Source organism: Fundulus heteroclitus, chromosome 12, assembly GCF_011125445.2.
Source record: "Fundulus heteroclitus isolate FHET01 chromosome 12, MU-UCD_Fhet_4.1, whole genome shotgun sequence".
Classification (NCBI taxonomy): Eukaryota; Metazoa; Chordata; class Actinopteri; order Cyprinodontiformes; family Fundulidae; genus Fundulus; species Fundulus heteroclitus.
This window is the reverse complement of record NC_046372.1, coordinates 17,861,698-17,875,689: the sequence shown is the minus strand read 5'-3', so window position 1 is coordinate 17,875,689 and position 13,992 is coordinate 17,861,698. Positions and strand designations below refer to the sequence as shown.

General features: G+C 38.3%; 1 protein-coding gene across 3 annotated transcripts in view; it reads left to right on the top strand.

Moving 5' to 3' along the window:
* The window catches only part of ksr2 (kinase suppressor of ras 2), a 190,487-nt gene that overhangs the window by 122,715 nt on the left and 53,780 nt on the right, over nucleotides 1–13,992 (top strand). For all 3 annotated transcript variants that reach the window (XM_012849642.3, XM_036144096.1, XM_012849640.3), the window contains 8 exons: nucleotides 2,188–2,257; nucleotides 3,951–4,034; nucleotides 4,344–4,429; nucleotides 6,268–6,288; nucleotides 6,537–6,646; nucleotides 9,063–9,231; nucleotides 11,012–11,053; nucleotides 13,467–13,536. In XM_012849642.3, coding sequence (XP_012705096.1) covers nucleotides 2,188–2,257; nucleotides 3,951–4,034; nucleotides 4,344–4,429; nucleotides 6,268–6,288; nucleotides 6,537–6,646; nucleotides 9,063–9,231; nucleotides 11,012–11,053; nucleotides 13,467–13,536 — 652 coding nt within the window. The remainder of the gene's footprint in view (nucleotides 1–2,187; nucleotides 2,258–3,950; nucleotides 4,035–4,343; nucleotides 4,430–6,267; nucleotides 6,289–6,536; nucleotides 6,647–9,062; nucleotides 9,232–11,011; nucleotides 11,054–13,466; nucleotides 13,537–13,992) is intronic.

Here is a 13,992-nt window from a genome sequence, read left to right as displayed (position 1 = left end):
GTGTTATGAGGTAGTAAAACTTTTGAGAGGCACCACACCATTTATATCAATCCTGGAAGTTCATACCAGTAGTTTTGGACAGTTCATCTTTGTTATGTAATATGCAGAGATACAGAGAAAGGTAAGGAGACCTAAACTTAAGGACAGTGGATTTAATGCCTAAACCTTATTAAATACTAACCCTATCCCCTCCCCTGAGAGCTAACCCTAACCCTAACATTGATGGATGAAAAACGTAAACCTAATGTAAGTGGATTTAATATGCCTTCTTTAACCTTCTGGCAGGACAGACCTCTGGTTGGGATCGACTTCTTGCGGTTTCAATAAGACTTCCAGTCTGTACTTCCGGCACTGATTGTAAAAATCGCGGCACCCTGCCGCTGCAGCGACTGTCTCCAGATAGATTTCATTCCACAGAGCTCCAACTGGGATTGCTCCATTGGAGATGTATTTCAGAAGGGGGGGGGGGGATCTACTGTGGAATCTACCTGGCGAGAGTAAGGTTAGCAGTATGGTACGCTGGGAACTTTCTGGTTCATCTGTACTCCCCCTAGTGGACAGGTTGGAGTAACAGTAGTAAAAATGACTGGACTGCACATGTGTGTAAAACATCCATCCATCCATCCATTTTCCAAACCGCTTAATCCCTCATGGGGTCACGGGGGGGGGGGGGGGGGGGGGGGGGTTGGGGTGCTGGTGCCTATCTCCAGCGTTCACTGGGCCAGAGGCGGGGTACACCTGGACAGGTCGCCAGGTGAACCCCGCCTCTCAATATTGTTTTTCAATAAAATACATCCCAAATGGGAGTTAAAATGAGAATCTTAACAGATCAGTCAAGTCACTGCGAACGGCACAGGACAGGCAAAAAAGCCACGTGGCTCGGAGCCCTGCATTCACCACTCCTCATCTAGCGTGTTTTGTAGTTTCTTCCTCTCCTTGCTGATTTTAACAGAGGGTTTAAGTCATTTCAAAGGTTATCTGCACAAAGCTTTTTTTGTAAGACAATATTTTGACATATCTAAAGCCATCTATGTTGAAAATTGTAAAACTGAACCTTCCCCATACCTTTTGTACTCATGTAGCCTAACATATTCAACTCTTTGTATCACAATGATAAATATGGTAGCCAAGGCTAGATTTATACATGTATGTATGTATGTATGTATGTATGTATGTATGTATGTATTTAATAATGTTTTGGCAATTATTTTTGACTTGCTTGTTCTTTGACATGTAGAGTACTGATCCATTCCTTTAGCAGTGTATGACCATTTTTGGCAGCTAGTCCAGTTAGCGGTCAATGTGGTAAAGACATTCACTAGACTAAAAATCTAAAGTACAAAATAAAATGAGGACTAGATGACCCAGCCAACGTTTTGTATGGGGGGACTGTACGGATTTGACTTCGCCTGAATACGTACTGATTGGGGCTTCGCAAACAATTAGCTTTTTTATATGGAGCCACTTGGGTTCACTAGACAAAATAAAGTATGTACCCTAAGTTCTATTTCTAGGTATAATTTTTTTTGATGTGTAGTTTAAACTTTAACCCACATGGGTCCCATTTTCATCCAGAGTTCCACTGCATTAGGCCTATAAAGGATATTATTATTGGGTCTTTAATTCCCTTCTTGGGTCCCCTTTTTAGCCTTATTATTTGTTATTTTTAATATTATTACTTTATTTAGATAGTAAAGACTCACTGAGGTTTAAAATCTCATTAACAAGGATGACCTGAACCTGTTTGCACTTATGTAAATGTTAGCTATAGAGAAAATCCAAATATGAATTATAATATGGGGAGTCGAGGTTCAGAAGCTGAAGTTGAAGTCAGAAGTTGAACATATGGGAGTATGTAGGCAACCAGTTCTGGACGTGTGGACATTCCTATAAAAGGTTACGTTTAGCAGTGTATGACCATTATCCTTGCCACAAGTTTAGACATCACCAAGACATCTAATTTACAGAGATAACTTCAGTTTGGGTTGTCAAAACTGCTGATTAAGTTTGAGATGTCAAGGTTGCTACAAAAACATGCCTGTACCGTCAAATGCCATTTACAATAAATTAACTCTGAATGCAGGACATTTAGTCAATTCTTAAAAGATCTTCTGTCAGAACTACCATTCAAAATGAAAAAAAAAGAAAACACAACTCATTCTCTCTCTCCTTTCTTTTTCTTTGCAGACACTCTTTCAGTGCCTCGCTGGTCCCCACAGATTCCCCGAAGAGATCTGGGAAACTCAATAAAACACCGGTAGGTCTGAACGACATTGCTTGTGTGTGTGAAATGGTTGATGCATATGCTCTATTACACATGTGAGAAGGAATTAAGTATTTGCCAACTTGGTTCTTCCGCTTTTGCCTTTTTCACATTTAAACGTTTCAGATTACCAAAACAATTTTACGATCAGACAAAGAAAATATAAATTCACTTCAGTTTTATTTATATAGCGCCAATTCACAACGCATGTTATTTCAAGGCACTTTACAAAGTCAAATTCAATCAAATCATCCAGACAGGTTGGTCAGAAAGTTTCCTCTCTAAGGAAACCCAGCAGGTTGCATCAAGTCTCTCCAAGCAGCATTCACTCCTCCTGAAAGAGCGTAGAGCCACAGTGGACAGTCGTCTGCATTGTTGATGGCTTTGCAGCAATCCCTCATACTGAGCATACATGAAGCGAAAGTGGAGAGGAAAAACTCCCCTGTAACAGGGAGGAGAACCTCCAGCAGAACCAGAACCAGGCTCAGTGTGAACGCTTATCTGCTCCGACCCACTGGGAGTTAGACACAAAAAGAGATCAGACAGATACTATGTAAGTTTTTTTTTATTTTTTTATTTTTATTCTGCAGGCTTTAGTACTCCGGTGCGAGTGTGGCTAGAAAAGCTCAACCAGAAATATGTGATTTTTCACAGTTATTCATGATTTAACAAAAGGGGTAACTTTATTTTCACATGGAACCAGTTTAGTTTGGACCTTCCCCCCCCTTAATAATTTAATTTATTAAATCATTTGAAAACCTAATTTGATGTTTTATCTGCTTATCTTTATTTTTTATGATATGAAACATTTACATGTTATAAAAAAGTAAAAATAGAAAATTATTCTGTTTTACATTACAGTAAAAAACAGAAATGTGCATACATTTACCTTACAATTCCTACTTTTAATTCAACAAGCTCCTTTAATTCCCCTTTTAATTCCTATTTTAGACTTTGTAATAGATACATTTGTTTACTCCCCCATCTGTGCTGAAAAATTATTTCTATGTGCAGAATCTGACCTTGATGTCCTGCATAACTGACAGTTTGCTAAAACATTCTGTCAAATGGAATTGGTTGGAGAGAGGTGTGACTCATTTGAGGCTAAGGAGGGGTCTAATAAAGAGATTTTGATTCTGTCAAACTACATTAGTCACCTGCCATTAGCCAGCCAGCGGCACCGCTGGCGTCCAGGCATTGCATCAGTAAATACTGCCAATTGTCACAAACGTGTTTGGAACGGTCAGTCAATCTGCGCGGGGAATTGGTTTGTGCTGCAGAACACGGCGTGGACCTGCTTGAGAAGTGGCTGCGTTGGACTCCGTAATCACGGACACGAGCTTAAGAACTCCCAATCAGTCAGACTGATCGTTGTATTGATATTAACCCCCCTGGCCTCACTTCTGTGCTTCAGATTGACTGAGTTTTAGAAAGATGGAAAATGAAATTAGCCCTAATAAAATCATCAAGAGAGGAAAATTACAACGGTAAACACTGTTATACAAGACGCTCCTCCAGGTGTGTATGATCCCTGCAGATAGGTTACATATGGAGAGCCGTACAGCTTGCAAATACTTTTTTTGAAATAGCAATAGACAGGCAAAATGCTCCCATCAATGGTTTTCCATAACCCCAAAGGCATTCATCATGATGATGTAAACTTAATTCTGTCATTTCTTACTTGCAGGTTTTCCACCAAGTACTGGATGTCCCAGACATGCATAGTATGTGGAAAGGGAATGTTGTTTGGACTAAAATGTAAAAACTGCAAGTAGGTATCATGACTATTTGACACCACTCATTTAAATTCCTGGTAGTAAATTAGATCTGATCACACATATTCAATGCTTACTTTCTGTAACAAGTAAGCTATTTTGATCTAGTTGCATTTCTTGTAATTGTGCTACTTGACATTTGTTCATCTCTTTGTTTTTATTTTTATCGCATAAATTCACAGCTTGTGTTTCTCGTGTGTGCAGTTTTCATGTCGATGCTCCGTATTTGCATAGGTCTGGTCTTAGTAAATGTACAAAGAGCAACAGATGTGTTAATTTTATTTTTGTATTTCGTGTGCACATAGGCTGAAGTGCCACAACAAATGCACCAAAGAAGCCCCGCCTTGCCATTTATTGATCATACAGCGAGGTGGACGAGAATCCTTCAAAGGTAAGATGAAACCTTTCTCATAAAGTGACATAGACCAACTTAACAAAGACTACTATAGATAATTTGGCATTCGCATGGCAAAACAAGTAACTACAGGAGGTTATAGAATTGAAGGAAAATGCTAGTCTTTGTCACGTTTCTATTTTCCCTCCACTCATTAAGATTCACACTGTAAATCATTACGGTAAATGCTCATTTTTCACGCAATTTGGAACATCTTTATTCTGCATGAATGCATCTTTACCTTAACATGTGTCGCCCCAAGCACATTTAATTTTGCTCACGTAATGTCTTTCTTTCTGCTTTGTCACGTTCCTGTGCCTGTTTTAAAATTCTACTAGATCGGATCCCTGAGATTTCCCATGGTCTAAAGCAGTGGTATCCATCCCTATTTACAAAGATTATTTACCCTTAAAATTCCTGCCAGGGAGTCTTAGCTTAAGAGGGATTCAGATAGTTGCGAACGAAGAGCGACTCTGAGCAATTAGGTCACAGACGTTTTTATCTTTGTGTCTTTGTGTCTTCTAAGAGCTGTGATGTGTTGATACAAGAAATAATAAAAAAACAACAACAAAAAAAAACAAAAACAAAACACAAATGCTCCTAGTGATCACTGGGGAGAAATTAACCGAGTAGACTCGATTAAGAAATGTGTGTCATGATGATGAAACTTAGCAAAATTAACATAAAAATATTTTAAAGCTCCTTATTTACATCCTCATCATTCTAAAATGTGTATTAGAGCATTTTACAGTTTGAAAATAATACGATTAAAATCCTCTGTAGACTACTATATTTTTTGCACATTTCCAATCCAGTCTCACTGAAAATTGTGTAATATCTACATTGTAATATCTACATTGGTAATACCTATGTTTCTACACAAGGGGAAACGTCGTATTATCACGATTTGGCTCCTCAATCCATTTCAGTCCTACGTTTTATTTGGCCTTATTAATTTACATTGTCTGGAAACCAGGTCACGTGACTATTAAGTTTCTCCCATTAAAAAAGAAAATGGCTGCCGGAGCCTGTACTTTGTGTGGAACACTCAACATTTAGAGAAAACATCTGCATTTATATGCATTTTGATGACATTTGTTGTAAGAAGTGTGCATGAAATTTTCATAATCTCCGTTTAGGGTAGGTACACAATCTTTCATTCATAATTTTCACTGACAACTTCAGTGCGTTCCCAGAAAGACATCAGACGGTTACGTTTCCCATCATTGTTACGGTGGTTGCTACGGACATAGGGTTCTACATCACCGACTTTTGCTGAAAACATGAAAACATCTGCAGTTATATGCATTTTGATGACATTTCCAGTGAAAAGTAGCCATAATATGTTTTCAATCTTCGTTCAGGGAAGGTAGACAATCTTTCATTTATTAGTCTCGCCAAAGCGGCCCGGTGAACACAATGGTATACATGTTTAGAAGTAACATCTGCTGCCCTCCAGATGACGTATTTCAGAATGAAGATTTATACCTAGACATTTTGCATTTATTATAACAAGATGTGTCTGCAGCAATAGGATGCAGGTGCCTGCAGCCCAGAGCCAATCTCTACTCTGTCTTCATAATTATTCATTTGATTTTTAATGTCTCTGCCATAGAAAAAGTTTTTTTTTATGTCTCCATGAAAAAGAAAGCTGCTCATTTCAGCGGATGAAATGTTCTACATTGACGAATGAATCCAGTTAGTCTTGTGCAGTGATTGGATGATGCACTGTTTATCCTGACCCTGACAGCCCTGAAAACTCCTATTATTTCCTTTAAGACTAAAGACTCTTTTGTTTTCCCTGTGGTTTTCCTCTCTCTTTTTTCCAAAAAAAGATCAACAAGGAACAATTCAAGGTAAGAAGCTCAAATTAGACAACTTCAGCACTGCTTTTATAAGAAATGTGACAATTTCATGGTAGCATTGTCTCTTTAAGGAGTTTTTTTTCTCTATAATGTCAGCATTTCATAACAAATGCTGAGAATGAGCTTTTTTTTTTTTAGACAAGAAGCAGTGCCTGACTCATTTTTCTTGACATTATTAAGCAACTGTTTAAGTTTTCCACAGTGCTTGATTGTTTCTCTGTTTCCATTTTTTTCTGTAGTAGCTCGTCTGGTACGGACTGAATCAGTGCCATGTGACATCAACAACCCGCTCAGGTACACAGACCTGCACATCAGTCAGACGCTCCCCAAAACCAACAAAATCAACAAGGTAGGCATGACAAATAAACTCCAAATCACACCGTGTTTGTAACCTGTCCTACATATCACGTTCCATCATTTATGGGAGCGGGTTATGAGTCATTGTTATTTCTCAGGGGATAAGGAAACGGTACAAAAATATCTTTCAGCTACATTGATGTTTACACAGATGCATTTGTTTTCACACGCTGAATGTTTTTTGCAGCCAGCATAGCTCACAGTTTATGCTCAGTTCCTCTGGAATAAAGTTTATCATAGGATTTCCACAGTGTAGCCAAAAGTGAGGGTTTAGAACGAATCTGTGGGTAGGATGGATAGAGGCATGAAAACAAGAACCTCTATTATGCTAAGCCTTGTGTGCTATTTTCCCAGTAGAACGTCTGTCAATCCATTTAAAAGATATTTCTGAGCAATTACTTCCACATACTATAAGCTTTGTTTGTTTCTTCATATTGATGTGGCTTGATAAAGCATGTGCAAATAATGGATGCTTATTTAGTGGCTCTCAAAGGTCTGTACACACCGTTAAAACACTAAGTTTTGTTACATAAAACAGTAATGACAAAACATTCTTCTCCCTAAATGTTTATGCTGTTCAATTATAGAAAAAAAAAGCATATTTGTGAGTACCGTAGAAGAAATGTCAAAAAAGAAAATAAGTGTGAACACCCTTAAAGCTAAAACTGTGTGGAAACCAATTTTGATTTATTTTTAGCTTTCACTTTTTTTAGGCGCACACCTATCATGTATTACAGTGAGTCAGAGTGACCAGAGACAAAGTTAAGCTGTCCTAGAAGAATCTTCCTGTTAGTTGACCATTTACATCATTCAACTGGAGCTATGAATTTAAAGATGTGCTCGTAAACCAGCATCAGTGAACAGACGGGTACAACAAATCTCTACACTGTTATATAACACAGGAATGCAGTCATCGATAATAAGATTAAATACGTGACATCAGTGACATTACTAAATGGAAGGTTTCTCTAAAATGGATGAAAAGACAGCATGGAAACTAGTCAGTGGCACTTACAGCAACACTAAAGGAGCAACAGGAGTTTTCAATAAAGGACTGTTTATGTCTACAGGTCTAAATGTGTCAAAAATCTCCTCTTTTCTCAATATCTCTGGACAAAAGAGTTAGGGTATAAAATATTTGCTTTTTTTCCAGACAGCAAAATATCTAAAACTTTACATGGACATAAGTAATCGAGTAAAGGGCCGGTTGGAATAAAAATGAGTCATGTGAACACACCAATCAGAACAGTTTGATTGGCTTAAAGGTGCATTGCGCAAGTTCCAGGATTTTTGCTGATGTCTGCCCCCTCTGGCAAGAAGCTGAAATGACACCAGTGTTGTGCATGCGCATGGGAGAAGAGAAAAAACAGCTAACCTTTTTTTTAGAGGTCTTCTAAGGTGAGAAAGGTAGAAATATTATTTTGTTATCAAATATTATACAGAAGTAATATTTTATTTCAAACAGAAATGTTTCACATTGAGTCAATAGTATTTTTTTAAGGGGAAAAACATGGCTACCCTTTTCATTGGTCAATAACGGAAGGGGCAGACTGATGGTCCAGTCCACTCACCGATCTCAAAGGTCAGGTAATTGAAAGGGCATATATGTGAAAGAAAAGAAATAATATTTAACTTCAAAATTTGCGCAACTTGCGCAATGCACCTTTAAACCCAATCGGAATGAAATTGAATTCCGAATGAGACAGGTGGTTTATGCCAAATCCAACTGTTAATCTGAACAGATCCGATGCAGTCTGCTGGGTTTCCTCAGATAGAAAACTTTTTAACCAATCTAATTTGATAGTTTTAGCTTTGTAAAGTGCCTTGAGACGACATGTGTTGTGGTGCTAATTGGTGGAGGAGTCCTATATCAGGACAGAATGAAAGATTTTTCTGAAATCTCGTGCTGAAAGATATTTTTCTTGGCTCCAAATGTCCCACAATTATAAAGTTTTTTTTCTTGCATTGTCCCAAAAGTCCTCCCACATCTCCTCGATTATTACTTGACAGATTTTTTTTTTATTTAAAATTTGAAATAAACCAACAATAAAACAGCAAATGCTTATTTCAAGTAGCAGAGGCGTTGCTTTTAATTTCTGTATTTTTTAGCTGACATTTAGATGTGACAGGTGTAGTCTTGATTCTCAAACTCATTTTAGCATTTTACAGTAAAGTGTACTTATGGGTTGGTGATGTCAAGCTTTATATAAAGTCTGTGTTTTAGCATGACAGTCTCGCCTCATTTTGCCTGTAAGAAGCTGGTATTTTTTTTAACATCCCAATTTTTCTTTGGTGTAGCTTGCCCACTGCTGTGTGTGTCACTTTGAACCAGAGTCTTTCAGATATTTATTTCAGGGAAATGACTGAAAAACATATGAATACAGATGCTTTTTTCTGTCTCTCCTCAGGATCACATCCCAGTCCCTTACCAGCCAGACTCCAGCAGTAATCCATCTTCCACCACTTCCTCCACTCCGTCCTCCCCAGCTCCCCCTTTGCCAAGCAGTGCCACTCCCCCGTCACCACTCCATCCTTCCCCACAGTCAGCGCGGCAACAAAAACAGTTCAACTTGACAGGTGAGAAAACACAAGCTTAACAAGACATGGTTCAGCTCAGAATCTAATGTCTCAGTGAATTGTGGGCAAAAAAAAATTGTGGGATAAAAAAAAAAAGTTGTTGAGTAGTGTTTCAAATACTGCCAGAAAGCTGCTGGTGTGGGAGAACAAATCTGAAGACAGCGGGGCAGAGCGGGTCACATGACACGAATCGATCAAGAAACGGGTATCAGTCTCTTTTCCATTATCAAAGGCTTTGTACAGGTTTAAAAAAAAAAACCTTTGTTTATGGAGTAAATCTGGATTCAGTCTAGAATACCATTTAGTAAGAAGGGAAGCGCATGTAAAGATGGTGTCGTTTTTAAAAACAGGGCTTGGTGTGCGGCTGACAGAAATCACAGAAAGCAGAACAAATCCCCTGATACTGATAATTTAAGAATGATCTTGTTACCCTGTGACCATGAACCAAACTTGCCTGGATCTTACTTTCATGACTATCCATCTGACATAAACTAAAAGGCTCTTTGATTTCACAGCGCTGCTTTTTGAAAAATGCATTTTCAATGTAAAGGAAAGGCATCTTACCTGCTTGCGCATCTCGATGTTCGGTCCGTATAACATTTCGTAACACGATACCTGGCTTCTGTATGGGACGAGAAGTGAGAGGTGTTCAGATGGATGAATTTAGGAGCTTTAGCAGTGTTTGTACTTATCTGTAGAAAATGTATAAAGATATATTAGAGCATAGACTGAGCAATACTATGAAAAATGCTGAAAAATTGGCCACGAGAAATATTTCTGTTGGCCTAATTTCTTACAGCTACCATGTTTTCTGTATAAAATCTGCTGTGATAATTACAGAAGTGAAAAAATAGTTAATAGCTATGTTACCATTAGAAAAAGGTAAGGAGAATTGCTTTGTATTTTTTCCCCAGTGGCTTCACAATGAAGAAAAGGGTTATTGTAAGAAAGAAGCTTGAAAACATATATATTTTTAGGATCTCTAGTTCTAAATCTTATGAAAACTATTTCCTCTAAAATGTGTAGACGGGCTGTTAAACCCTGTGTTTGCACCTGCTGTCCCAAATGCAAATAGTTGTTGGTGAAAACAGTGAAGATTTATAAAATAATATTTCAAACTAGGGAGTTTTTAAAAATGTATATGCAATATATGTGCATATTGACTTTTTAAAACTGATGACATAGAATCCCACTTTGCCCATGTCCATTTTGAGCACCTGTGCTAGAAACCTCACAACAGTGGAGCGACTTCTGACTATATTTCCAGTAAATTTCAAACGTAAGCTAGAAAATTCATGACTGAGAATTGGTATGCGGTGTTATAGAAATGAGCTACAAAGGCTTCAGAAGAAGCATAGCATAACTTTAGTCAAGTGTCAAATCTTTTTATTTTGGTTGTGGTGAACGTTGACATTATCACCCCCTAATGGTGGGGAAGAGGTACAACAGCTTTTGTGATTGGAGTTCCACAGTGTTCCAGATTTTCTTCAAAAACCGAATTTCTGGAGTAGTGTGAATTAGTACTGAACATCTTGGCAGTCTACAAACGTGCAAATTTGCACGACAGAAGCCAAATCTAATGACCGATTCGATTTTTGAGAAGCTTGTTGTTTATCTGAACAGGTCAACATCCAAAATGCAATTTTGTGTAAACTTCAGTCGTTTGATTGAAAATAAAAAAGCATGCTGTAATCACCTTTTTTAACAACCGCCTTCCAGTTTAAATGACTTGATTTAACTCTGGCTCATTGCTTCTTCTTTTTTTTCCCTCCCTTCACAGCCTCCAGTTATTTCAAATACAAGCAGCAATTCATCTTCCCTGGTAAGACCCCCATAATTTATCATTTTTAAGTCTTTCACCGCTCTGAAACCAACCGAGGATGAGTAAGGCAGAATGTTTTGATGTCAGTAGTCATTTTCTTTTCTTCTCTCACCTTGGCTTGTTGAAGACTCTTGGCTCCTACACCCACTCACGCTTGTCTCATTTGGGGTTCCTAATGATTTGTCAAAGCCCGGACTCTCTCTCTCTCGCTTTTGTCGGCAGTGGTACCGTTCGCTAGTAGCTCATTTGGCAGCCTGTTACAGCTGGGGGAACCTGGAGAGGTTTAGAGGAAAAGCAGAAGGTGTAGCCATCAGAGATCTATTGAAGCAGGTGTTCGGAAATCCATGTATTTACGCTGCGCAGCCAACAGCCGCATATGCTGCTTAGTGTAGACACACGAACGAAATTAACCGCCTTAATCATCTGCACATTAACAGAACTGAAGTTCCTCACTTGCCATTAGAATATACTGTATGGTGGAAGTTAACAAATTTATGTCATTCAAAATTTCGTGCTAGAAAACACAACACATTTACATAAGGTGCCCAGCGGGAGGGACAGTATTGAGTTGAACTGTTTCACATGTGAACTTTATAGGTCTGATAGAGCTGTGTGGGATCACTTATGTCACAGCATACATGTGGCTGAAATCTGAAAGCTTTGTCCCATGAATTGCATACATTACCTGGACATGAATGGCTTAGATTGGACCCTGAGAGCTTTCAGTCGGTCTTGTTTGCAGGTTTTTTTGGAGCCAGTCCATGAAAGCATTCATAGATGTTCCACATAGAAAAGGAAAAAAAAAAACAGGTCCCTCTCGCTGTGAGGTGACAGTGCCAGCTTTTAATGTGCCATGCAGCTGAGGGACTTTCTGCAGCTTGCACTTTGTGTCACAAATTGTCACAGTGCATTAACATGGGCAGCAGTCATGAAATGTCTTTCAGAGGTAGATTCAACACAAAAGCTGCCTTTACTTTGTTTTCTGTGAAAATGTGTGCTTTAGAAGAACAGAAAAATACTTAGGAAAGCTAAAAAAAAAAAAACATACAGGTCTTAGATTATTAGGTCACATGTAGTGCTTCTCATTCGCATAAGAGATTAATGATATATATAACCTTCTACACTATTACTGAGACCCTGGTGAAGATCTTTTTTAAAAAAAAGTCCTAAATTAAAAAGGGTTATGGACATTTTATGAACCCAAGCTGCCACTTTTTGCTTTCCATGTCTAGTTGCCTGCTTTAGAGATGTTTTTTCTCACTTACCATCCTCCTTACTGTAAATGGCTTTGCCCTTGGTTGTAATAGTTGAAGTTGGTTTAATCTTTCTAATTATAACCATGATTGTGGATATGAGCAAGTTTCGTTGAGAAGACATTATATTGTTGTTATGTCCTGGCTTATAATGGTCAACACACTTCTTTTCCTTTGCTTTTGACACCATCTGAGAGGTTGACTTTTAATTTTTTTATTTTTTATTATTACATTTGTTTCCATTTATTTCCATTTTACTTCATTCTGGCTAATTGTATAATTGTTTTATCAATTTGATACAAAGCTTTTAAGACAACATAGCACAGAGTGCCTTGCTAAACAAAAATGAATGCATGAAGAAATTATACTGCAGACATTTTCGCATGCGACTCTCTCTGTGGTGCATTCTCACTGAGAAAAATTGCTCACCAGACGCATTTAAAAAAACAATTGCTTAATTTTTTGCTGTCTCTGTCAACATTTCTCTTCAGACATGAAAGCTACTTTTGTTCCCAAATATTTCACAACGTGCTTGGTTTGTAAATGGAATTGACATTTATTTTTAAATCTATCTTTTTTTTTAAATCGAATGTGAAATACTTAGTGTCCCTATTAACTTACCAGGCAAACGCATTATTCATGCTTTAATTATGGTAACTGGTACAATACAAACTATTTGTGATCAACTGTTAATATAAATGTTAATATTCATTTAGAAATCACTTTAGAAGAACAAACCTCCACCTGGATTAGCCTGCACTGCTGCAACCTGACTGCTGTATGCAGCTACCAGCCATAATGATCATGAACCACCGTCAGCTCAACTCAGAAGTTTTGCGTACGCTCGTAACAGAGCGTGGGGAGTGCACTGTGCTCTTAGTAGACATTTTCAACTTCTCACTTGACATTCTGGCAGATTTTTATGTTTTAATATATTCTTGGTTGGGAGTGAAAACGGGCTTCATTAGCAGGACATCTATTAGAAGATGCTAATCATACAGCTAACAAGTAACATGTAACACGTCTAGCTTGCACACATGATCTTGTTGTAGGTTCGCTTCTGGAAAATAAAGTTATATTTTATTAAAAGAATCCTTCATGAGTAATATAGATTGATTACTAGGATAAGGTCTAAAGTGTTGTGACTTTATTGTCTCCAGATGTTACTCCAGAGGCACCCCCCAGTAGAGCCCCCCAAGTCATTCTGCACCCAGTCCTCTCCGAGCAAGGGTGAGTAGAATAGTTATATATATATATTGTTATTTATCCATTTCTTTCCCTCTGTCTGTCTTTGTCTGTCCCCTCCCAGCTCTTCTTTCTTTCTCCCCCTGACCGCCGGTCAGAGGCCAAGACAGACTTACTGGAGCACAGACATTTGGGTGACAATTTCAATGTGGGGGACGACATAACGATTACGCAGAGACTAATGTTAGCACGGCCTTTAGTTCACGCTACACTTGGGATGCCAAGTGGATTTTCACTGACTCTTTGAGGAAGCCAGTGGTCACGGGAAAACATCCGGAAGAGGAGGATAGGTGATGAGATGCCTTTTGACCTCGATGTTAATTGGATTAGCGTCTCAATCTAACACAGGAACAGGAGAGAAACTTAATCTACAGGCAGATGGTCTTTTGTAATGATATCATGGTTTGGTATACATTAGCGGGAAATAATACCACAGTTAAT